Here is a 26,217-nt window from a genome sequence, read left to right as displayed (position 1 = left end):
TCATAAATCTGGAGACCCACGAAGCAGGTCGACTCCATACTGACCTGCCGGAGGCACAGCCCCTCCCGGACAACGAGGCGGCAGCGGTTCAGACCCTGAGGGCATTTCCGCCTGGACAACATCCACCGCCACCACCTCTTCCGGCCCAAGCCATCGGGCCAGTGTCGTCCACCAGCCCCCTCCGTCGCCCTTACCTTCCGACGACGCCATCATGGCCGAGGTGGGCCACGACCAGTGAACACCCGCCTCCCCCCTCCCCCGAAGACCGGGCCTTGAGGGGCGGGGTAGTGTGGAAGCCGAGGGTGAAAGACGAGGCAGAGGGCACGTGACAGGCGGTCGGCGGAGAAGACACGAGCTGAGCGAGGCTGGTAGCTGGACAAGAACGTCGGAGCCGGGCTACCTGGCCTGGCCCATGGCGAACCCCGGAGCGGCCCATCAGTGAGGTGTGGGGCAAGACCGGTGGAAACGGCGAGCCCTGGCGATATGACCTGGGCTACGACGACCCGGGGTGGTTCCGCAGCGAGACTCGGTCAGCGATAGCCCGGGACATCCAGCCTACGCAGCGCTGGCGTAGGAAAGGCGATCCGCAGGCCTGTACACGGACTCGGACTGTGAGCTCTGATCAACCGGCGACAACAAGGGTCAGCGTGCCTGGACTTCCGGCTCTCAACGACGGGCAACCGGGAGGTACAGTAAACCCGTTCGCTGTCTTCTCGTTGCAGTGTGTAACTCCCTGGGTGAGGGGCGGAGCTCATACCGATCGGGCGGCGATTATTAGTAGAGGGATCTCCGTAAAGAACCCCACAATCTTGATAAAAAAAGTTGATTCAGTGGTTTTTGAGGACGCTCAGCAAGTTTATATTTGGAACTATATGTCTATTTTCATTAATTAAAACGTTAATTAAATAATTTAAGTAATTAGGGGACTGATAGTTACGATTAGCCTCCTATACTATATACCTCTGGCCGTATAGCTCACCTGCACAAACCGCATAGGTGTAACTTTCACGGCTTTTTTTAAACAGTCTGTTAAATTAAAACAAAAACAAACAAAAAATCACCCGGTATATATCCTGTATATTTGCTAGTTGATTGTTGTAGACCTTTTAATGTCGTCTTATTTGTTTGTTGTTGTATGTGTGAATGCATATGTTGTACCCCACTCCTACTTGGGCTTTCAATAGACTGTAAAATCATCTAAAAAAAACTAATGCTGTGCTGTATGTTGTATGCGTGATGTATGCACTCTTCGCTTCAATCGCTGACGGTTTTCTTTTTTTCCGTGAGGACGCCGACACGAAAAGGTCCGACCAACGAGTCATATGCAGCTCCGCTGTAATAACAGGATCATATCATAAGTAGGGTTCCTCGTTTTCGGTGTATGCCGATAGACCCCGAAATATAACTTCCAAGTCGGTTTCATCAACATCGGAGAAAAGCGCAATTGCCCGAAACGAAGCTGTCCCTAGCTGTATAAGCAAAAATGCTTCACGAAAAGAAGTCTTTATCTATGCACCAACACGCTCGTGTTTCGTGTTTACTAACCAAAATCTTAACATTGCTGCGGAGCATTCTATTCTTAATTACCAGCAAATGGAAGAGATCCAATTGTCTACAGTGGTGTTGTCAAAGCCAACAAAAATCAGAAACTTGCTTTAAGTTACGGTGACGAGTATATAAACTCCAAAATCTATAAAATCACTAAACATATATCATATCTAACCGACAGCGTTCGAGAATCGCGCTTCTGGTAGCGTACATCTTGACTGGAAAATTAGCCGTGTGGTCCCTGTGGATGAGACCGGAGGTCGAAATTCACCTGATAATTATCACCCTGTATAACTCACCAGTATTTCATCGAAGACATTTGAACACGTAATATTTATAAAATCATTAGTTACATTGAGTCAAATAGCTCTCTAAACAAAAACTGGCACGGATTTAGAAAGACGCTGTCATGCGAAACACGCCTTTTTTTAAAAAATTCGTGCATAACATTAATTATAATTTGGAACGTAAACAACAAACTGATGCTATCTTCCTAGACTTTTCATAATCAGTTGAAAAGGTGCCTCATAACCTCGTTATCATGAAACTTTACAATTTCAAAAATTGATCCCTTCATCGTTACCTGGATTTCCGAATTTCTTCCCAATCGACTTCAATACACCGTCATAAATAACCCAGTGTCAATGATCTTCCTCTTCGTACCTCGTCTTCGGTAAGACAAACAGCGCACATGGTTTTCTGCAACGCAGTTTAGAACTAGACCCTCCTAACGTTAAACGCATCATATACCTCACCCTCCTACGCCCCAAGTCACAATATTTACCATCTGTATGAACTCCGTGGCAAATATATCTGACTGAAGAATTAGAACTAGTCCAAAAAAAAATAGCTTTATGATTTATTTATTCTGACGACCTTTTTTGCACCAGCATCTCTGGATTTCGTCAGCGAGCAAATCTCCCAGAACTAACCCGAAAAACTATATCGATTAACAATGTATTACCAAATTTACCGTCACAATCCAGCTCTTAAAAACACACTGCTACCATCTCCCATTTTATATTTTCCAAGATTAGACAACACCTGCAAAATATAGCCCATCTTCGTGTCCACTACTTCCTTTGAGAACTCTTCGGTGCCCTTAACAATAACGGAATGGAACTCTTTGCCCGACCACATAGTCACTGCTATCAATATTGATACTTTTAGAGAGCTGCTAAGCAAATATTTGGAATATGTGCGGTTCTAATAATACTAAAGTAATAACGTGTTGCTAGTTTTTTTGTTTTTTTTTTCTATGCTCAACTTTTGTTCCTTTCTATGTATGTTTATATATCCTTCTTGAATATATTTGTTACTTTTTTACAATCGGAATTTTCAGAAGCCCATATTGCATTATGCCGTATGGCAGGACCTTGAAGATATAAATAAACAAGTAAATAAATAAATCATAGCCATAAATGCCTTCTCTTTGGATGCTTATGCATTGCCTGATATGGGCTGTGAATGCTTTATGTGGCCTTTGCTTGTGTGTAACGCTTTTTTGTCGCATTCGAGCGTGACCCTCTTCGGATGATATCCAGCCCAAAATGAACCCTTCGTGTGACCTTCGCTACGTATTCATAAAAAGTAACATATTTTAGTGCTTTGATAGGCTCGATTTACTTTGATCCTATACGGATGAAGTCGGTATACGCAGAATATGTTGGTTTCGCTCGGTTTCTCAATCTTCCGCGGCTGTCTCAAATCTTATCCGCGATGTCAAAATCACGTGACATGGTCACGTGACATCGTCACGCGGTTACCCACACGCTTTTCGCTTTTAGCGTAGCAAAGAGTGACCGCTCCAGAAGTCACTTCCTTGGCACAACAATAAACAAAACGAAAAACACCGTCTCTTGATGATGGAGCAGTGCGTCGTGCTGTGCTGAGTTCGACTCTTGTTGGGGGACTTGCACAATTAGAGAGTTGAAGACGCTGCTGTGATTGCGATGACGCGTCACTACGATCCAGAGGTGGGTCAATCAGAGTGAGTTTAAAATTTTGATGACGTTTCCTTGTTGTCGGACTTCCAGTGGTGCTGGCTTGATTGACGGCTCTCTTCCGCTTGTCGACGCCAGAGCAGCGAGTGGTTGCGTACCAAGCTTTCCCATGGGGTTGCGGAGAAGGTGACCATTAGCGTATTGGAGGGATCTGGTAATACTAATACGAGTACTAATAGTAATATCTTTATTGGTGGCGACCCCCGAATCTCGACCAATGCCTTTGACTGTTTCGAAAACTTAGCAACGACTCACATAGATGGTACTGACACTGCACTGTTTCCCAGTATTACACCCTCAACAGTGGTGTATCCAGGAATTTTTTAGTCAAAGGAGAGGGGGGGGGGGGGGGGAGGAACTGAAGCCCCATAGGCTTCCCCCCTATATACGTCAGTGACCTTCAAATCACTTTCTCCAGTTGATAACTGCTTCGCTAGCCTTGCAAAAATATTTGCTGAACGTTATCGCGTCAGTAACATTTTTCTTATCCATGCAAAAAATAGCAATGTCATCAGAATAGTAATTTATTATTTTGATCTCTGCATTATGAAATTAAACTCCTAGCACTGCTGACTGTTTCTCGCTCTTTGCCAAAAACGTTTCAAATATAAACGGGCTGGCAGAAAGCAAAAGAACAAATCAAAATTAATTAAATTCTGACTTAAGTCAGGATTTAAATCTTAACTTACATCACGTGGATTTTCATACCTCGATTTAAATTAAAGCACTCCTGAAAAACAATCTCCTGGAGCCTCCGCATTGGGTACTGATGAAAACACTTATTTATGTCTGACATCGAAGAATCAATTAGTAAGAAACGAGACAAAAACGTGATCTGAGCGTTTGTAACTCAGACACGTGGTTGTGATTGACACTGGCGGCACGAGCCGACGAAAGAATACCTGGCAGATTCCACTGAATACGAGTTGAGCCAATCCGAAAGTATTCTGATGGTATGTAGAAAATGTTTCTAACATTGACGACGCGCGAGCCAAAAGCGTTGCTGTGGCCGGCATTCCACGCTCTCTCAAGCGCTCACTATGACGTCTCTGGTAGGATTAGTTCTGCATTCATCGATGGAGATAAAAGCCAATGTCACAGTAAATTTTGACGCTGTTGGTTGAAGAAAGTGATGATCCCAAGCTTCCGCCATATCTTTTTTTATTTTTTTTTTAAAGCTAACTCTCGAATTTTACGTTGGAAACTGAAAATCCTGGTCTTTACGTTAAGGGCAAGAACCAGAAAAGGCTGCCACCGAAAAAGCTCGTTCCCAATGCGGAGAGCAAGCCGTTTCTGCTTCTAGCGCAGGGGTTGCGGTTACGTCAGAAAGACGCCGAGCTATGATTGGCTCCAATCGAAGGATAGTGGGTAGACCTCGAAGCAAGCTGCCTTGAGGTCTTCCCACTGTCCTTCATTCAGAACCAATCAGAGCTCGGTGTTCTGACGTCAACACAAGCCCTGCAAAAGAAGCAGACGAACTTGCGCTCCGCACAGTCATAGACAGGCAAGAAGCACAGGGCGTCTCTGAGATGACCAGTTTTCAGTACGAGCTCGTTCCCCGTGCTTTGATCGCGCGTGCGCGCTCTAAGCTCGCGAGAGGCCGAAGTACAATCGAAAGTAGGAGGTTCGCGCTGGAGGCGGGAATCGAAGTCATTCGAAACGTTACTAGGAGAAGTCACAGAACGGCGCACGTTGTGCGCCAGTCTTTCGCTGCTGGCGGTGAGAGACTAAAACTACTGCAGCCCATTTCTGTCATTTCTGACGAAATTCTTGTTCGTAGAATAAGCTTGAAGGTCGTTAAAGTCGGTCCGACCGTCTTTATTCCGAGACACTCATGTCGCACGACGTCTCGTGGTCCACGTGACAATCACGTGACGTGGTCACGGGGACCTCACCGCGTAACATGGTTACGCTACATGCCACGCAAAACAACACGCTTTGTTACGTGACATGGTCACTTGACCCTGATGATGTCAATTAAATTTCGCTTTTTAGTGTCCATTTCTTTCCACATTGCCTCCCCTATAGCGTGTTTTTGCGTTATTAGTATTAATACACTAATACTGAAATCCTGCGTACGTTTATTAAAAGCGTTCCATAATCAACTTTCTGGGACATTCCGTGGAATAAAAATCTATTTACTTCTTCTTCTTCAAATTTCTAATTGATTTGCCTTCTATGATACCCAGGCAATTTCAGACCTCGGGAACATAACGACGTTTTGTTACGAAAAGCAGAAATTGACACTTTGATGGATGTGGGCCATCTAACCACATGCGGTAAATGATTCAATGAAAAAAAAAAAGAAAAGAGCCGTAATTTTTATTTTAGATATTCCCGGGGAACATTGCGATGTTTTTTGTTCAGTTGAAATTTTAATTTTAGTGCATGCGCCGAGGCGTTGATGACCCAGAAAGTTGGGGATGTCAACACAACTACTGCGGTGTCAAAACAATCGGTGCTTTTTAAGCGTCGCGCCAATAGTTTTCAATGCTGTCTCGAACTACGGGTTCAAACCGGCAACGCGCCTAAACTTTGGCTCAACACAGCCTCGGTTCATCATACAATTCACCGGGGCCGCGCTTAGGCCACTCCGGTGGGGAAAGAACTGGCGACGTACCCTGAGGCTGCCGCGAGGGCAGTACTCCATGACGAGTCCCACGTTGGGGTCCTCGGCGGATAGCCCCACGAGACGAACCAGGTTCTCGTGGGTCACGTCCCTCATCTGTCGTGGTAGAAGAGGCACGCGCTACGCCATCATTCAAACCCTCGGCTTTGTCCGGTCGGGACTCTAGGCGCCGAGTTCCTACCTGCTTCAGCTCCAGCAGGATGGTCCGGGTGGCTGTAAACTTGCTGATGCGGATCATCTTCACAGCCACCGTCATGCCCTGCGATGGACCACGTCGTTGAGAGCCGAAAAGTCTCGAAGCAGAAGACCAAAGATATAAGGCGTGAGTTTCAGGCGAAGTGTTTCGGTGCCCTGATCCAGCAACGACCAGAAATTGATCACATATGTATTTCTGTTGCCATGAATTTCTGCGTTTGATCGTCTATATCCCAGGTGCAGAAATAAAGCTTCCTAATTTATCCGGTCCGTCGTGTGTCGCATGCTACTGACGCAATTGATCGGCAGCCCCTGAATTTCAGGTAAAAATGCATTGTGCCGCCAGAAGGGGCACCGTTGTGGTTTAAAAGGCGCTGAACTTCGGCTCTATATATCTCCCTAGCGGTTTCCTTTTACGTTTCCACTTCAGAAATGTGCACTTTTACGGAGCCCCTAAAAAAACTAATAAAAACTCTACTTTATAAAATGCACCGTTCGCCTGGACCTTTTTGTACCTTACCACCTTTTTTCTGCTTTGTTTAGGGTGAGGGTAGGAGATGCAATGCGGGCCCCATCAGAAAGTCAAACGCCTCGCCCATTATACTTTTTAGGCAAAGACACACAGCATGCTGTGTATCCTCGCCTGATCGACCAGATAAAGTCCTATCGGCCAGATAAAGTCCTATGCCGACAGCGTCTCCACCGGCCAACGTCGCAACTAAGAAAAAACAAACAAGCAAAAGCGAAAAAAGCGTCTCGTTGCCATGGCACCTGAACGCAAGCGCTTTTTGTTTGGAGCGTCTGCTCTGACCTCGAAGGACGCTGGCTTGTACAGCGCGCCAAAGATCTCTCCGCTTCAACGCCCTCATAAAACTGTTCTTACTGCCATTGAGGAACTAAGCTTGGCGAAGCTGTGTCCAAGAAACAGGCATAGCGCAAGGGTTAAGTTCTACATGACTCGGCCCGCACAGAAAACAACTTTAGAAACATGCATATCTTCCATAAAGATGCATGGGAAACCGGGCCCGCGACAGGCTACCACTAGCCGCTTATCGATGAGACATCTGGTGGCGCCACTTGCAACCAAGCGAGAAGGCATAATATCAAATACGGCAGCTGCGACGCGCGCGGTGTCCCCACCTATATTCGCAAGTCCTGCCCACCGGTCGCCCTCTCGCGGACGGACGAAGAACCAGAGAGGCAGGGACGGCGGCGGAGACGGTGGCAGGGACTGTCACCCCAGGGACTGTCGGCCTCGGCGCAGCTATTCTGGTCAGCGTGTTCGTGTATCATGCATTTTTTGTAGAAAAAGCGATTGCGTCAAAATAGGAATTGTTGTGGTCCTCTTCGCAACAGCGTTGCACGAAGGGACCGGGATGTCTAATTTTATTAGGAACTTTTCGTAGATCGCATACGCTGCGGTTTTCGGGTCCTGCGGTCGCAAGCACATCCTGTGCTCAACCTGACGGCAAAAGCTACCGCTAGTAGTGCGAGGCTCTTGCGTGCAATCTACGAAAGGTTTATTATTTCCAGAAAGTAGGGGAGAACTGCCAAACTGCTAGCGCAACATCGGGAAGGGGTTCGCAATTTATGCGCTGAAAGACCGTGACAAGAAGCATGGCAGTTTGCTCCAAGCGCTTCCAAACAAAAACACAGACTACGTGTACCTGCTTTCAGTTATTTAGAAAGGCAAATAAAGAAATGTTCGTAGCATTTTTTAAGTGCCTCTTTGTGCCGATCGTGAGTTTTGCTTAGAACGGGCAGTTTTGGCAAAACGGGTAGCCACGATGCGAATAACACGGTATACAGATGGTAGTATACTCTATATTTGAATATTTATTTTGACAGAACAATAAATAGAACCCCAAAACGCACCGATTGCTCTACCATACAGTTCTTGCATATATAGCTTTAACATAGGCTACTGGCACGGCAACGCTCCTGGCGCGCGCTGGAAATCATTCTTAAAAGGTGCAGCGCGAACGTTCGGTCGCAATGCCTCACCGCACGGTAGCCAGCGGTTACGCTATGCTAAAATTCCCTATTAGTAACCTTGGCGCAGATTTATCACGTGTTGCGATGAACTAAAACCGCGACGGTGTGCAGTGAGCTGGGAGCCTCTGGCAGAGACATCAACACTGTGAACGCTGCTCTACCGAAACTTGATGGCCATGGCATGTCACGGGTGGTGACCAAATGATGACCATGGCATTTTTTGCCACGGGTGGTGACCAAAAAAAACAGGAAATAAACAGAAAGAAATAAACGTTTAATGTGGCGAACTTGTGCCAAAAATAAACGAGTACAAAATATAATAATAGAGCGTCGCGGGCGTCGAAGTCGGCGTAGCAGCAGAGTCGAACGCTGGTGCGAAACTGACTCCGGCTTGCCTGCGGAGCCGCTTTTGTACACACGTTGGCTTCTGGAGCATTCGACGTAGAAGGTTCGCCGCGTAGAAAATTCTGACCTCGAATCAGCTAGACGGTTCTCGATCTCACCAGAACATCACATTACAGTGTTAACAAAAATGCATAGCCGCGGCCAGGAATCGACCCCTGGCCCTTCGCGCGGGAGGCAAGCGCGATAACCGTTAGGCTACGGCCGCGCTGCCTACTTGGCGCGCGGCATTACTCCCCCCTTAAAAGTGCATCGCCCCGATGCATTTCAAAACAAAACAAAGCACATAAAAAGAACGGTAAACTAAAGAGTCACTTGAAACACATAAGATTCACAGTCCTATCGAGCGTAGTACGGCTTCAGGCGCACGACGTGGACGACTTCAGGTCGTGGTGGGCGGCGTGATGATGTTCTTGTACCGTCGGGCATCACCTCGTAGTTCAGCTCGCCGAGGCGACGAAGTACCTTGTATGGTCCAAAGTACCGTTTCAGCAGTTTCTCACTGAGGCCGCGGCGACGGATGGGCGTCCACACCCACACCCTGTCTCCGGGCTGGAAGTGAACGTCCCTGCGACGAAGGTTGTAGCGGCCCGCGTCGACGCGTTGCTGGTCTTGAATCATGAGTCGGGCGAGCTGGCGGACTTCTTCGGCACGTTGAGCAACCGCCTGGGCGTCGTCGCTCTCATTGTCAGATGGCTCATGGGGCAGCATTGCGTCCAGCATGGTCGTTACCTTCCGACCATGTACCAGCTGGAAAGGGGTGAATCCAGTGGTCTCCTGAACCGCCGTATTGTAGGCAAACGTGACGTAGGGCAACACCTCGTCCCACGTCTTGTGCTCTACGTCGACGTACACAGAGATCATATCGGCGATTGTCTTGTTGAGTCGCTCGGTCAGCCCGTTGGTCTGCGGGTGGTATGCAGTGGTTCGACGATGGCCGGTGCCACTGAGACGAAGGATCTCTTGCGTCAGCTGGGCCATGAACGAAGATCCGCGATCTGTAATCAGAACTTCGGGTGCGCCGTGCCGGAGGACGATGGACTCGATGAAAAACTTGGCGACTTCCACAGCAGTCCCTGAAGGAAGAGCTTTCATTTCGGCGTACCGCGTGAGATAATCTGTGGCGACGATGATCCAGCGGTTCCCCGACGTCGAAGGCGGAAAAGGACCAAGTAGATCCATTCCGATCTGCTGGAAGGGTGTAGTTGGAGGAGAAATGGGCTGCAGAAGTCCGGCCGGCCTCGTCGGCGGTTTCTTGCGTCGCTGGCACTCGTGGCATGATCGTGTGTATAGGTGGACGGTCTTGGGGAGCTTCGGCCAGTAATACTTTTCACGAATACGGGCCAGTGTCCGGCTGTAACCAAGGTGTCCGGATGTCGGGTCGTCGTGGCAGGCTTGGAAGATCTCCTCTCGAAGGTCACTCGGGATTACCAGCAACCACGGTGTGTTGTTGTCGCCGAAGTTCTCTTTGTAGAGTACACCTTGTCGGATGGCGAAGGTCGGCAGTACTCGTGAGAAGACACGTGGCACGGTACTCCTGCCCCCTTCCAGGTGCTCGATTAATGCGCGCAGCTCAGGATCGTCCCGTTGACGTCGTGCCATATCGTCGGTGTTCACTGCTCCTAGGAAGCACTCGTCGTCATTGTCGTCGCTGCAGCCGGAAGGGGTTTCGACGGGGGCTCTGGACAGGCAGTCGGCGTCGCTGTGCTTGCGGCCTGACTTATAGACCACTGTCATGTTGAACTCTTGTAGTCGAAGACTCCATCGAGCGAGGCGTCCTGACGGGTCCTTCAGGTTCGCAAGCCAGCAGAGCGAGTGGTGGTCCGTGACTACACGGAACGGGTTCCCGTACAAGTACGGACGAAACTTCGTTATTGCCCAGACGACCGCAAGGCATTCTTTCTCAGTCGTGGAGTAATTTTTTTCCGCCTTGGACAATGTCCGACTTGCGTAGGCGATGACTCGCTCGATGCCTTCTTGCACTTGGACTAGTACTGCGCCCAGTCCCGCGTTACTTGCGTCCGTGTGAATTTCTGTTTCCGCATCCTGGTCGAAATGTCCAAGCACAGGAGGAGTCTGGAGTCGTCGTTTCAGTTCGTCGAATGCCTGCTGTTGCTCCTCGGCCCATTCGAACTTCTCGGCGTCCTTCGTGAGATTCGTAAGTGGTGCGGAAATCTTTGCGAAATCCCGAACGAAGCGTCGATAATAGGCACAAAGTCCAAGGAATCTTCGCACGGCCTTCTTATCTGTCGGCGCTGGAAATGCCGCGACGGCGCGAGTCTTCTCGGGGTCTGGGCGGACGCCTTCGTTACTAACCACGTGGCCAAGGAACTTCAGTTCGTCATAGGCGAACCGGCACTTCGACGGCTTGAGTGTGAGTCCGGCGGTCTGAATGGCTTGAAGAACAGCTCGGAGTCGTCTCAAGTGCTCGTCGAAGTCAGCTGAAAATACTACGACGTCGTCAAGGTAGACGAGACAACTCTGCCACTTCAGTCCTGCCAGTACGGTGTCCATGACACGCTGGAAAGTTGCTGGCGCCGTGCATAGTCCGAAGGGCATCACCTTGAACTCGTACAGCCCATCCGGCGTGACGAAAGCTGTCTTCTCTCGGTCCCGTTCGTCGACTTCGATCTGCCAGTAGCCGCTCTTCAGGTCCATCGATGAGAAGTATCGAGAGTGGCGCAGCCGGTCTAACGTGTCGTCGATGCGGGGAAGTGGGTAGACGTCTTTCTTCGTCACCGCGTTCAGCTGCCGGTAGTCCACGCAGAACCTAAGCGTTCCGTCCTTCTTCTTAACCAGCACGACTGGAGAGGCCCATGGACTGCTTGAAGCTTGGATGATGTCGTCATTCAGCATCTCTTGAACTTGCTGATAGATCACCTCCCTTTCCTTAGCGGAGACTCTGTACGGCGATCGATGCACAGGGCGCGCGTCGTCCTCGGTAACGATGCGGTGCTTGGCAACCGCGGTCTGGCGCACCTTCGACGACGTCGCAAAGCAGTCGCGGTATTCGGCGAGGAGGTTAACCAGCTGACGCCATTTAGGGTCCGGAAGCTTAGGGTCAATGTCGAGCTGCGCTGGCGACGTACTGTCTTGCTGGGGCGTCGAGGATTCGTCAGTAATCGCGGTGATTTCGGCGGGGTTTCGGAGTTTCTCGACGTGGCCCACGGCTGCACCTTTCGTGAGGTGTTGCGTTTCGTTTCGGAAGTTCGTCACGAGGGCCACAGTCCGCCCATCCTGAAGTTCAGCTACTCCCCTTGCGACGCCTATGCCTCTTCCCAGGAGCAATTGGAGGCTTCCCTCGAGAAGAACTTCGCCAGAGGAAGCTTCATCGATCCCGACAAGTACGAAAACACTCGACCGCGGTGGTAGGTTTACGTGGTTTGCGAGGACTCGGACCGTGGGTGACGCCGCTTGGGGTTCCTCCGCTGGTGGAGCAGGTTTTCGTAGCGTCAGCCGGTTTGTTCCGAGGTCGATGACGGCGCCATACTCGCAGAGAAAGTCCATTCCGAGGATAACGTCCCTCGAACAGTCTTGCAGAACGACGAACTTGACAGGGCACGTTTCACCGTGGACCTCGACGCGAGCAGTGCATCTCCCGACTGGTGTGATGAGATGTCCTCCGGCGGTTCGTATTTGGGGTCCTTCCCACGGCGTCATGACTTTTCGAAGGCGGCGGGAGAGCCTCCCACTCAGGACTGAGTAGTCTGCTCCGGTGTCCACGAGTGCCGATGCGTCGTGGCCGTCGATGACGACGTTTAGGTTGTTGGACACCGTTGCAGGGGCGTCGTAGCGATGCGTGACGTCGGGAGAGTGGGAGCGCTCCGGCGTTCTTGGAGGCTCTTTACTCGGGTCGTCTTCGGCAACGGCACCTCCAGGCGTTGCCGCACTTAGTTTTCCCGACGGGATAGGAGGGACAGGCTGTCACGGCGCGACCGACGGAAAGGCGACGCGGAACGTCGGGGGGATGGAGAACGGGAACCTCGTGGTGCGGTGGGCGCTGGTGACGGAGGGCGACGGAGGTATTCTTCGATGTCCCTTGGTCGTTCTCCAAAACGAGGTCGACTGTCGTTTGGAGCGAATCCTCGCAGGCCGAGCTGGCGGTAGGGGCACCTCCGGTAAATGTGGTCAGCCTCCCCGCAGTGGAAGCACACCGGGCGTCCGTCATCCGTGCGCCACACGTCGGTCTTTCGAAGTCCACGCTGCTCTTGGCGCGGCGCGTACTGCGGCGAAGAGACTTCTCGTTGGGGTGCAGCTGGGTACTGCTGAGCAATAGGAGGCTGCGGACGACGAACAACGGCGGCATAGGTCACAGCTGGTGGTTTCGGTGCGGCGTCGGCGAGAGCGTCTGGCTGGAGCGCTTGCTGAACCTCTTCCCGAACAATCTCGGCGATCGAGAGTGATGCTGGGTGTTCGGCGGCAGGTATCAGCTTCTTCAGTTCTTCACGGACGATGTCCCGGACTATTTCTCGGATCCCCGGAATATTGGTGCTGAGGGCGCAGCTTGACGGCGTGGGTGCAGCGACGGCAGGAGCTCGGTGGAAGTGAGCGGCTCGTGTTTGCAGGGCCCGTTCAATGTTGGTCGCCTCTGTTACAAACGTTTCGACGGTGGTCGGCGGGTTGCGGACGAGGCCTCCGAAAATGTCATCTCGTACGCCTCGCATCAGGATCCGCAACTTCTTTTCGTCGGTGGCTTGAGGGTCGGCGCGAGTGACCAGGCGCAGGACATCCTCGATGAAACTGGTGATGGTCTCGTTTGCGCCCTGGGTTCTCATTCGAAGAAGGTCCTCGGCCCTCTCCCGTCGATACTGGTTTGTGAAAGTTCGCCTCAACTCATTCTTGCAGGCGGTCCACGAGATCAATGATGTCTCCCGATTTTCGAACCAGTGCCTGGCCGTTCCTTCGAGCGCGAAGTAAAGGTTCTGCAGGCGCTGGTCGTCCGTCCATCGGTTGTGCTGGGCCACCCGCTCGTACTGTTGAAGCCAGTCCTCGACGTCTTCGTGGGCGTCCCCGTGGAATGGCGTCGGAGTCCGGGGTGCGACTGGCAGGTAGATGAAGGCAGGAGCGGCCGGGGTCTGTGACTGCTGGCCGTCCATCGTCGGCTTCGTCGGCTGCTTGGTCCTGGGTGGCAGAAGTCCGTATTCCGGGTGCAGACCTTGGGTGCGGCGACTGGTCCGAGTTTCAGGTTCCGCGTCGAGTGGTGTTCTCACCGGGCTCGGAATCGGGCTTGCACTGCGGGCCCTGGGAGGGGAACGCTGCGCGGGCATGCGCTAACCCGCACCTCCACCAAAATGTCACGGGTGGTGACCAAAAAAAAAACAGGAAATAAACAGAAAGAAATAAACGTTTAATGTGGCGAACTTGTGCCAAAAATAAACGAGTACAAAAGATAATAATAGAGCGTCGCGGGCGTCGAAGTCGGCGTAGCAGCAAAGTCGAACGCTGGTGCGAAACTGACTCCGGCTTGCCTGCGGAGCCGCTTTTGTACACACGTTGGCTTCTGGAGCATTCGACGTAGAAGGTTCGACGCGTAGAAAATTCTGACCTCGAATCAGCTAGACGGTTCTCGATCTCACCAGAACATCACATTACAGTGTTAACAAAAATGCATAGCCGCGGCCAGGAATCGACCCCTGGCCCTTCGCGTGGGAGGCAAGCGCGATAACCGTTAGGCTACGGCCGCGCTGCCTACTTGGCGCGCGGCAATATATAGCTTTAACATAGGCTACTGGCACGGCAACGCTCCTGGCGCGCGCTGGAAATCATTCTTCAAAGGTGCAGCGCGAACGTTCGGTCGCAATGCCTCACCGCACGGTAGCCAGCGGTTACGCTATGCTAAAATTCCCTATTAGTAACCTTGGCGCAGATTTATCACGTGTTGCGATGAACTAAAACCGCGACGGTGTGCAGTGAGCTGGGAGCCTCTGGCAGAGACATCAACACTGTGAACGCTGCTCTACCGAAACTTGATGGCCATGGCATGTACGGCTAACGTTTTAGAGGAATAGCCAGGTACACCGGAAACACCACGATATTTTAACCACCTACAAAAGTATTTTGCCATACACAATATTGTGACCGGCGCCCCAAACACGCTCGCCTACCACAGAATCCCACAAATGTTGTGATGTTTCCGCAACTTAAAAGAAAACAGAAAAAAAAAAAACATGTTGGTTTTTCGAACGCACGCCATCATCTACGTCACCTGTGGTACGCTCCTGTACTGACCGTTTCGCATTTGTAGCCAAATTAATTAACACGCTGACCAGCGTCAGCGAGCGGGCGCATGCAAAATCTATCCCCGTCTCTTCCGCCGTCTTGGAACTACCTCCCCGCCATCTTTAGGGCGTTGGAGTTACAAATACCATATAGTATTACATCGCGGTCTCACCTTGTAGATGCCGACGTGGACGTCCCCATATCCACCTTGCGTGGAGCAGGCGCCGCCAAATCTCTGAAAAAGGTAAGTCTATGTGCTTTTCGGAGAGCCAGCAACGCGCCAACGTGAGAGCTCATTGGTATCGATAACTTTGAGACATGAAGGGATCTCGCGAGGTTTTAGAAACGCCCTCCTGCCATTCGCCGCTGTAAAAAGACTGCGTTTATTTATTGCCTCCTGTCACCTGCGAAAGTCTCTTGAGTGCTATGAATGAACACGCCACCAAGCTGCCACGCCATAACATCCGTCTCATCTTAAGCCTTTCTAAGGGACCGCGGTTCGACTAGAGAGTTTGTGCCCAGTCGAGTCGTTTTTGGTTACGAACATGTCGCAGTTTCTATAGTAAAATTCGCCTCTATACATACTGGTCATGACATAATGCCTTTGACTTTGTGGACTTTAGAAAGTGAACCTGAAACAAGAAGGAATTCCTGTATACAGTTCATTTTAATATAATTTAATAAATGGGTTGTAATCAGTGCTCTGTTTGTCTTCTTAACATTTGTTTGACTACCAAGGTATACCACGTTCTGTTTTAGGTGAACACTCTGAAGTCTACAAGGCCACAGGGTCAGTTCCAATGCTATGGGTTTGAGTAGGCCACACTCAAATACAGGGGCTGTCGTGACAACATACGAGAAAACTAATTTTAAATTAAAGAAACAAAAGACAGGTTGAAGGTGGAAAAGATGACTCTTTGGTTACTCTTTATGTTTAGCGCGAGAGTGGTGCGTTTGTGACATTTTGAGGTTCTGTGACCTTATAATTATTTAAATGCTACTCTGCTCTCAGTGATTGAGGACTGAAGGCTCTAATGATTTTAGTCGGCGCCAGTCAATGGTCCAATTAAAACTACCAGTTAAACTAGAACCGGTCGAGTCTCACTGGCGAGCCCTTGGACAGGCCTTCGTCGTTGGTGGCGAGGCTACTAGCAGACTTTCGGCTTCTCTCCGGAAAAGAGATGTCCTCCCACTTGATGCTCCACCAGAAGTTTGCTAGTTGCGTCTCCAGCTGCACCCTCCTGTAGAATAGGAGGGCGACAATGGCCATGCCGAAGAAGCTGAGGAGCGTCACCAGGGTGACCACGATCAGCAGTGTGGGCGACTCTGCAGGGGCGTAAGAAAACCTTGGCTTGAACCCGTCCCCAGCAAGGACACATTTTCGCACCTTTCCGCTGGCAGTGGGGGGCGTCGCCCAAGAAACCGCAGTCTGGCACGTCTCGAGGAGGTTCCGTTCGTTGTCCTGGCCAGTAGATGGTCACGTTTTCCACGGGAACTAGGACCTGCTTGGCCCCGTGGTACACGGCCACGGGCTGTCGCGGCGCCAAAGAGCACGCCTCAGGTTGCGCACCTGCTTTTCTTTTATGTCACCCAAAGGCCACCCTGACTCCTACCTGCATCTCAAGTGTTGCCGGGTCGAGAGCTTTTAGGGCGTACTCCGCTATACGGTCGCCGTTGGCGTTGAAGTGAATTTTGCCCGTGAGTCCTGTCTCGAGAGTCAGAAGTTAGAAGATGGAAGGAAACAAATACCAAACCATTAGCAAACACAAAGAAACATACATAAGACAGATGTGAAAACGAGCTTGTTTATTTATTTTTTACTTTTTTTCATTTTTATGTACCTACAGATGCTTCAATTTATATTATTCGATTCTCCAACAAGTTCAAGGACTATATCTTTTACCGAAACATATAGGGGGATCGATGGCTGAGTGTGTTACCGCATCACAGCTTTGAGCGTGTAGAGCAAAAGCTCGCGCTACAAGGCCTAGGGATCCTGGATTCAACCCCATCCCTGCCCATTTTGATCTGGATGAGAATTGTACCGGCGTGCGGTCGTGTACGACTACTCCGTGGCAGAGGTCGGCATTTTAGGTCGCCCTCACTCACCCTCACCCTCACAGCCACACTCCCCTAAGCCCCTCACTCACCCTCACCCTCGCAGCTACACTCACCTTCAGCCCCTCACTCACCCTCATCCTCACAGTCACACTCACCCTCAGCCCCTCACTCACACTCACTGAACCTCACAACCCTCACGCACACACCGCCCTCACGCACTCATACCCCTCACGCACTCATGGCCCTCACGCCACTCACCGCCCTCACGCCCCTCACGCACTCACCGCCCTCACGCACTCATGGCCCCTCACGCCCCTCACCGCTTTCATACCCCTCACGCAGTCATGACCCTCACGCCACTCAACGCCTTCACGACCCTCACTCAATCATGGCCCTCACGCCACTCACCGCCCTAACTCACTCATGGCCCTCACGCCCCTAACGCACTCACCGCCCGCACGGCCCTCACAGCCCTCACACCCCTCACGCACTCACCGCCTTCATGGCCCTCACGCACCCCTCACGCCACTCAGGCCCGCTTTAGATGGGGCAATGTTGCCCAGAAACTTGACGTCACAGCACCAGCAATACGGGCCACCCGCGTTCACACGCAGCAACAAATTCCTGCAATTTGCCATCATCATCATGAAATTTTATTTTTCTTGAACTATTTAGCCACACAATTACGCGATATAAACGTGTTTTTATGCATTTAAATCTTGTTGAGAATACTAATGCTTTTTTCCGGAACAGTTTATTTCCAAAAACGATCACTTTCAAACCAGAACCAATTTTTTTTTGTTGTCATCATGACCGGCACGAGGTATCACGTGAAAATATCGCGTCCCTGATTGGATGCAGCCGCTTCAAACGTCTTTGAATTGCCCAGAGATGCTCGCTTGTTTCGAGCCAGACCCAATCTCAGAAATTCGTGTTTATCTAAAGTAAGCTAGGGAACAACCCGCCAGCAACACCAAAATTGCTGAGAAAGTTGCTCCGTCTGAAGGGAGCCTCACGCACTCACCGCCCTCACGCCCCTCACGCACTCATGGCTGTCACACCCCTGACGCACTCAATGCCCTCACGGCCCTCACACCCCTCACGGCCCTTACGCACTCATGCCACTCACACACTCACCGCCCTCACGCCCCTCGCGCTTTCATTGCCCTCACACCCCTCACGCACTCATGGCCCTCACGCCACTCACCACCCTCACGCCCCTCATGCACTCATGGCCATTACACTTCTCACGCACTCGCCGCCCTCACGCCCCTCAGTCACTCATGGCCCTCACGCCCCTCACGCACTCACCGCCGTCACGCCACTGACCGCCCTCACGCCCCTCAGGCACTCACCGCCCTTACGCCACTCACCGCCCTCATGCCCCTCACGCACTCACCGCCCTCACGGCACTCACGCACTCATGGCCCTCACGCCCCTCACCGCCCTCACGGCCCTCACACACTCATACCCCTAACGAACCTCACGCACTCATAGCCCTCACGCCATTCACCGCCCTCATGCCCCTCACTCACTCATGGCTCTCACGCCCCTCACACACTCACCGCCCTCACGGCCCTCACGCACTCACCGCCCTCACGGCCCTCATACCCCTCACACCCCTCACGCACTCGTGACCCTCACGCCTGTCAGGCCCGCTTCAGATGGGTGAATTTTGCCCAGAAACTTGCCATCGCAACACCAGCAACACGGGCCACGCGCGTTCACACCCAGCAACCAATTGCTGCAATTTGCCATCATCATCATGAAATTTTATTTTTCTTGCACTATTTAGACACACAATTACGCGCTATAAACGTGTTTTTATGTATTTAAATCTCATTTGCATTACTAATGCATCTTTCTGAAACAGTTCATTTCCCAAAAATGGTCAATTTCAAACCAGAACCAAGTCCTTTGTTGTCATCATCACCGGCACGAGCTATCACTTGAAAATATCGCGTCCCTGATTGCATGCAGCCGCTTCAAACGTCTTCGAATTGCTCCCAGTTGCTCGCTTGTTTCGAGCCGGACCCGATCTCAGCAATTCGTGTCGATCTAGGGAAAGCTAGGGAACAACCCGCTAGGCAACACCAAAATTGCTGAGAAAGTTGCTCCGTCTGAAGGGGGCATCACGCACTCACCACCCTCACGCACTCACCGCCCTTACACACTTCATGCCCCTCACGCACTCATGCCACTCACACACTCACCACCCTCACGCCCCTCACGCACTCATAGCCCTCAAACCCTTCACGCACTCACCGCCCTCACGCCCCTCACGCACTCATAGCCCTCACACCCCTCACGCACTCACCGCCCTCCCGGCCCTCATACCCCTCACGCACTCATGGCCCTTACGGCACTCACCACCGTCACGCCCCTCACGCACTCATGGCCCTCACGCCACTCACGCACTCACCGCCCTCACGGCCCTCACGCACTCACGGTCCTCAGAGTCGGCACAACCCTCACTCACCATCACACTCATGAATTTTCCTGGTTCAGAAACTCACTCACCGTCACCTCACCCGTGAAGATGAGGGTGAGTAAGGGCCCTCATGAGAGGTTTGCCAAGGTATGCTCCGTGGTGCTTGATAAAGACTCCAGGTTAACGGTTGTACTGCACAGGCTAAATTTCCCATCTACAGGTGAGACACCAGATGCCCATTGTGGCTGACTAACTTCAGGCTGTCTAAACATACACACAACACAATTATTATTATGATTAATATTAGCATACTTTTACTTTATTAACATACTTATTAACATACTTTATTTATTAATATACTTTACTTTATTAACATACTTATACTTTATTAACATATTAATACACCGTAAAATACCTTGGAATACTCTTAGATTCAGCCCTATCATGGAACTCTCACCTCACAAAAATATGTTCAAAACTAAGGAGTGTTTCTGTTTACTTTATCATATCAAAACATTTATGCCTCGTGGTGTACGCAAGCGTAGTGCTTATTCTTTAGCTTAGAGCAACTTGCGATGTGATATAGCTATTTCTGGCAAATGCTCGAGCTTATGGCAAACGAAGGTGAGCAGCATCTTGAAGGGAAGTCTAAGAGATGTATACTATAATCTTACGTCCTCCAATTTAAATTTTGTTCCAAATGCTCTTAATGCCCAATTTTTTATATTTGTTCTTGGAGACAGTGGTATTTAATCACAACTGGAATGATGAATCTAAATCCCTTCGCCCGGTCTAAAGGCAGTTTCAGCAAGGCTCCACGATACCTCCTTCCGAGTTGGTACACTCGGTATGGCAAAAAAATTCATTCATTTTATGTTCCGCAACTATTTAATTCTTTATCGCCCCATTTTTCAGATATCACATCCAAAAAGAAGATTAGAAAAGTTCTACGCCATTTGTATTGGAATGAAGAAGATACATTAATAATTTGTCTAAGGGAGGCGTAGTTTCATTCTAGGTTAATAATACTTTTTTTTTTTCTCTCAGCCATTTTATTATTATTTTCGACGCTAATTGAACTGACGATGCTGTTATGCTTCTTAGTGTTTTTTTTTTGTTGTTTTTTTTGTCTTTTTTTATGCAACATGCGTGTTTGACAAAAGCTTCAGGCTTGTGTGTGTGACTTTTGTGTGACCTTTAGTTTTTGTGATTGTCTTTTTCATCGTGACAACTGACGTCATTTTTGCTCAAGTCCTCCACTGTTTGTTTGTTTTCTCTCTTTTTTTTAGACTATTCTGTCACCAGTGCTACTCGGGTACAGTCACACAAGCCCTTGCCGCCTTTGACGAACCGGCCTTGCGTCATTATTGCATTCATAATGTACAAATAATATTATTACTATTATTATTATTATACGAGGAGCATTCATAAAGTTCATATTATTGCATTGAAGGAATAGAGATTCAGCAATGAGACTTGGGTAAAAGTTATGTCTTTCTCCACATATTCGCCACCCAAAGTCACGCACTTTTGCCAGTGATATGGACAACCTGCCGGAGGTCATTGTTATAGAACTCGTTTTGATTTTTCGGGAATTGCTCCCCTTCAGCAATCACTGGGTCGTCGTCGTTGAAATGCTTTCAGGCTCGTTTGCCCACAATGGAAGCGTCTGCGGCATTTCACCCCAGTGTCATAAACACGCGCGTTGCCCCCGAACACCGCCACCTGCTCGGAATCAATCTCCTTGGCATTTCTTCCCTTCAAGTGGAGAAGACGAATCACTGTACGCGCTTCGACCTTCCCGGCGGGAGGTGCCATTTTTGTTTCCAGGCCCTAGCGACGTGCCGCGGTACTATATCACGCGATGCTTATACAGAGCCGAAACTAGAGGGCCGCGCGCTCGTGTTAATGAATGTTCTCTTCATTTTTTTTTTCTTCAATTTTGGGTGACGATATTACGAACGTCATGAACGTCCCTCGTTTATGTTGCTACAGGCCAACCGTCTATGTAAGCACTCATAACCATAACTGAGAATATTTTACTACGCACTGTGTGGATGCCTTTTTTATTCCAAGGTTTCTACGCAGTTGTTTCTTGCCGAAGGTGGTTCCCTGAAAATCTTTGTCAAGAAAACATCAAAATGTGATACCGTATCGAGTGCTGTTCATTATGAGATCGATGAGTGCGCGGCCGTCCATGGGGTCACCACCGTGGGCCAAGGTCTCATTCAGTGCCCAAGCGTACAGCTGGACGCAGTCGTAGAATCCCGCGATAAGCACGTTCACCTGCAGGCATCGGATATCGCTTAGTCAGAAGCGCCAGCCCGCACCAGGGACCTCGCTCACAATCGTCTCGTCGATGCTGGTGTTGAACTCCTTCCTGGAGTCGCGCACCACCTGGCGTACGAAGTTTTTGTACTCTGGACTCGTGGGAATCTTGAGGGATAGGATCATCAGGGCCTCGTACATCTTTCGGGCCTCCTGCGCAAAGAAGCGAAGCGCGCGCGCTTTGAGCAATCACGGTGGTCTTAGGTGTGGCGCAATGACTAACCGGGTTGCGCGGGTCGCCCTCCTTGTACCAGGAGAACTCGCCGAAGTAGCGCTCGTTCTTGTACGGCTCCGCAGTTAGGAAGGCAAACTGGCCGTCGTGCATGTTCAGGTCGTAGGCATCCAGCAGCATCTGGCGGATGACCTCGCCGTCGCCCGCCAGCAGGAACACACGCGCGTACGAGGAGCCGTCGACCAGCAGGGACGTGTAGTTGACGGTCGAGCGGCTTGAGTCGAAGTCCCTGAAGACAGCGCGCACGCGGGCGTCCGGGTCGGCAAACAGGCCCTCGAGCGCGCGGCGCAGCTGTCGGAAGAAAGACTGGGAGCTGTCCGAGAGCACCACGAGGTGCTGCCAGCCAAAGTGGCGCAGCACTTTGAGGAAGGCATCACGCAGCGCATTGATGGTGAGCGCCAGCCGCACCAGGGTGCCGTAGATGGTGCGATCCTCGAACTGCGCGCCCACGCCAGCGGCCGTGCACACGGGTACGTTCCAGTAAGAGGCCAGCCGCCCCACGGAGTCGACGGCCATCGAGCAGCCGGGCCCGACAAATGCCGTCACACCACCGCCGAAGAACTCCTCGGCCGCGTAGTTTCCCGCGTAGTTGTTGATGCAGGACGTGTAGCCGCGCCGGCTCACCAGCTCGAAGCCAATGTGCGGGTAGAGCGCGCGGACCTGCGGCAACGACAATTACCGCAGTGAGGCCATCAATCAGCCGCGCAGTCGCTATTACCCGGGCGATGGCACCCCCGAGCTTTGCCGCCGACGCCGATATTGGCTCATCCCGGGGCCGCGGAGGCCCTCGGAGGGGTTTGGCCCCGCTCGCTCGGCTACGAGAACCGATCGCCAGCAACAGCCGATCAGTTGCGCGCACGGGAGACTCAGCGAGAGTCCGGGCTTCCTCGCGCTGGGCTAAGCCGGCCATATTTCTCCGGCTGATCCGCGGCGTCCGAGGCCACGCGTGCGGCTGCGGACCGGCTTCGTTATTTTTAGCCGCCCCGCTCGGGTCCTTCATTTGTTCCGCTCGCGTGAGCGCCGTGTTCGGCCATTTGCTCCGGACGGAACACACGGGCGCACGCTACCTCTGCCTGTCTGGCCTTGTCGACAGAGGACCCGCTGTCTAGAAGCAAGGACACCGCGCGGTGTGCACTACCCCGAAAGAGAGCTAACATCGACGAACTAGGGGGTAATGTTACGAAAATAAACGGTTAGTTTACTTTGTTTCTTATAGCTAACATGTAGAAGTTTTTTCATTGTTTATTTTTGCGGGTCCTCGAATGGTTACTTCAGCGGCAGTCTCGAACCAGGCGATTTACAGTGCGTCCCTGGTTTTGAGAGTCTACATAAGTGTTGCCCGACGGCGCTTGGCTGTAGGTTTTCTCGTCAGCGGGCTGTGGCAGTCTGCGAAGGCGCAATTCCTGGCACTGGAGACGGATTATTTGCTGCGTTTTAGTATTCTCTGTGTTTTATGAGGAACGAAATTTCTCGCGTCTTTGAGAAAGCATTCTACCATCTCTGGGAACACATAGAAACAACTAAAAGCTATTTCTATGAGTCCTTACACAACAGATCGAACACAACTGAAATGTTTGCGGCGTTTTACCCAGATTTTTTACGCCGCCAAGCACTCAGCCGTGCCAATCTACAAAGGTATTAACTGTGAAAATATTTGATGCCACAAGATAGCCGAGGGGCATGGGTATTATTCGCTCACATCATAAAATTCAGTAAGTCTCATCAATCGAACAGCGCATTGTACGTACACTATGATGCCGCGCTATTCGAACAGGGTTCATTTGAGAAAGATCTCCAATAAAAGAACATATCCAACCTACAGTATCGACGACAGTCACTTCACGACGATCGGACGTAATCTGGACTTGCAAGGTGCGAAAGTATGCAGGCCAGCTGGTTAGGAAACATAATAATCTAAACCCTGAGGCAAGGATGAATAAAATAACGGTCAAGAAGACACAAAATCTCAATTTGGTGTAAGGCACGTTCGAAGAGAGCTTGCTTTTTGCAGAGCGCTGAAGCAAAGAGACCGATGTGTCTGAACTGTCCCCCTACCCCGCACCCGATGAGCTATTGCTCGCTAAGACTGCGAAGGCTTTTCAGAGATTATCTTAGCGGAGAAAATTCTCAAAGAACGGGCCGGACGACGTTCGCTTTCTTTGGTCATTTTCCGTGAAGGCCGAGCAGGCTACGAGTATTAGTATTCCCAGGTGCTCACAGTTGCAGATAACACAAAAAAGGTAAGCGTCCTGAATATGCAGAAATAGTAAAGACTTTCAAGAAATGACAGCAAACTCCGAATGTACAATGCATGTGGAGAATCGCGCCGGCCAGGTTTCCACAGCCAAGGGGGGTGGGAGAAATATTTGGCTGATAGGGGTCGTGAGATTCGCAAAATGGCGTCGTCCGGAGAGCTCTTTTTGGAAAAGTCTATAGCACGCAATGGCTCCGTCAGTCACGAAACGTTGACATAAGAGACGTGCCTTGGTGAAGTTGGTTTTTGAAATTAACTCAGGCACACGCGGGTGTATTGCGCCGTAATGTAATGATTGTAATTATTTTGTACCTTTCCAGGGGCAGTCTCGAACGAAGCGATTTACAGCGCGTGTCCCTGGTTTTGAGAGTGTACGTCAGTGTTGCCCGAATGCGCTGGGCTGTGGGTTTTTTCGTCAGTGGGTTGTGGCAGCCTGTGTAGGCGCAATTCTGGACGCTGGTGGCGGCTAAATTAACACATCTTATTGTTTCTTTTCAGTTTTGTGACGAATATAATTTATCGAGGTCTTTAAAAAGCATTGTACCATTTTTGGGAACAAAAACAAACAAATAAAAGCTATTTTTGGTGAACCCGTGCACGATAGACAACTGCAACTGGAATGTGTGTTTCATTTTAATTTGCTTTTTACGGCACCATGCTCTCAGCGTGTCAATCTACGAGGGTCTTAACTCTCAAACAAATTTGACCACAAAGAATAGCCGAACTGCATGGGCATTCCCCGCTCAAAACATGAAATTCAACGAGTCTGATCAATCGAATAGCATATATTGTACGTACCCCACGGTGCCGCGTTATCCGAACAGGATTTGAGTCCGGTCTCAAATGACACATCATATCCAATATACAGTGTTGACGATAGTAACTTCACGACGGTCGGACGGAATTCGGCTTGTTTTGGGGCACGTTTTGAAGGGAGCTGCTTTTTTTTTACACAGCACCAAAGAAAATTAACGATTCCGTCCGATCACCGCAAAGTGACTGTCGTTGACACTGTATATTGGATATCCTGTGTTATTTGAGACCTTTCTTAAATCCTGTTCGGATAACGCGGCACTAAGCGGGACGTACAATATATGTTGTTCGATTGATGAGACTCGTTGAATTTCGCGTTGTGAGCGGAGAATACCCATGAATTTCGGCTATCCTGTGCGGTCAAATATTTTCGACAGTTAAGACCTTTGTAGATTGACACGGGTGAGTGTATGGTGTCGTAAAAAAAATCACATAAAATGAAATAAACATTCCAGTGGCATTTGTTCTGTCGCCCAGACACTCACAAAAGCAAGCATTCATTTTTTTTTTTTTTTTACAAAAATAGTACAATGCTTTCTTAAAAACCTAGAAAAATCATATTCGCCATGGAACACAAAAGAAACCATAAAACGCATTAATTTAGCCGCCACAAGCGTCCGGAATTGCGCCTACGCACGAGAAAACCCATAGCCCAGCGCCGTCGGGCAACACTGACGTACACTCTCAAAATCAGGGACGCGCGCTGTAAATCGCTTCGTTCGAGACTGCCCCTGGCAAAACGGCTAGAGCAATGGTAGCGCAGGGGGCGATCTCTCATCAGCGCCAGGGAACCTAGCGGCCTCTCCCCAAAACGCATTTGTATTTATTTTCTCTCTTTCGCTATTTCTCCACTCCCAAACGTGGTGGCGGCGAGGCATCGCGGAAAGGATGCGGTGACTGTTGCACGGAGGTAGAGGAGAAGGGTGTAGGCCAGCGTCATGTTTCTCCTCTAAAAAAAAAAAAATAACTGGAATGTTTTTGGATTTGAGCGCTCGCGTTGTGGTGGCGCCCCAAAGAGATTCCCTCCAGGACGCTTTGGGCATTCTCTTTCTCCGCCTTTCCTCTCTCTTTTTCCGTGACTGCCTTTTATGGGGTTCTAACAGGCTT

General features: G+C 50.4%; 1 protein-coding gene across 1 annotated transcript in view; it reads right to left on the bottom strand.

Moving 5' to 3' along the window:
* LOC8038704 (atrial natriuretic peptide receptor 1-like) overlaps window positions 1-26,217 on the bottom strand; it is a 92,144-nt gene that overhangs the window by 31,072 nt on the left and 34,855 nt on the right. Inside the window, exons 2-10 of the mRNA XM_029993610.2 lie at window positions 22,035-22,703; window positions 21,830-21,964; window positions 21,634-21,769; window positions 16,605-16,696; window positions 16,379-16,523; window positions 16,097-16,317; window positions 15,164-15,226; window positions 6,362-6,439; window positions 6,172-6,276 (exon numbers count right to left, since the gene is read on the bottom strand). Coding sequence (XP_029849470.1) covers window positions 6,172-6,276; window positions 6,362-6,439; window positions 15,164-15,226; window positions 16,097-16,317; window positions 16,379-16,523; window positions 16,605-16,696; window positions 21,634-21,769; window positions 21,830-21,964; window positions 22,035-22,703 — 1,644 coding nt within the window. The remainder of the gene's footprint in view (window positions 1-6,171; window positions 6,277-6,361; window positions 6,440-15,163; window positions 15,227-16,096; window positions 16,318-16,378; window positions 16,524-16,604; window positions 16,697-21,633; window positions 21,770-21,829; window positions 21,965-22,034; window positions 22,704-26,217) is intronic.

Source organism: Ixodes scapularis, unplaced genomic scaffold (assembly GCF_016920785.2).
Source record: "Ixodes scapularis isolate PalLabHiFi unplaced genomic scaffold, ASM1692078v2 PGA_scaffold9__187_contigs__length_104089568, whole genome shotgun sequence".
Classification (NCBI taxonomy): domain Eukaryota; kingdom Metazoa; phylum Arthropoda; class Arachnida; order Ixodida; family Ixodidae; genus Ixodes; species Ixodes scapularis.
This window is presented reverse-complemented; position numbering and strand designations above follow the sequence as displayed.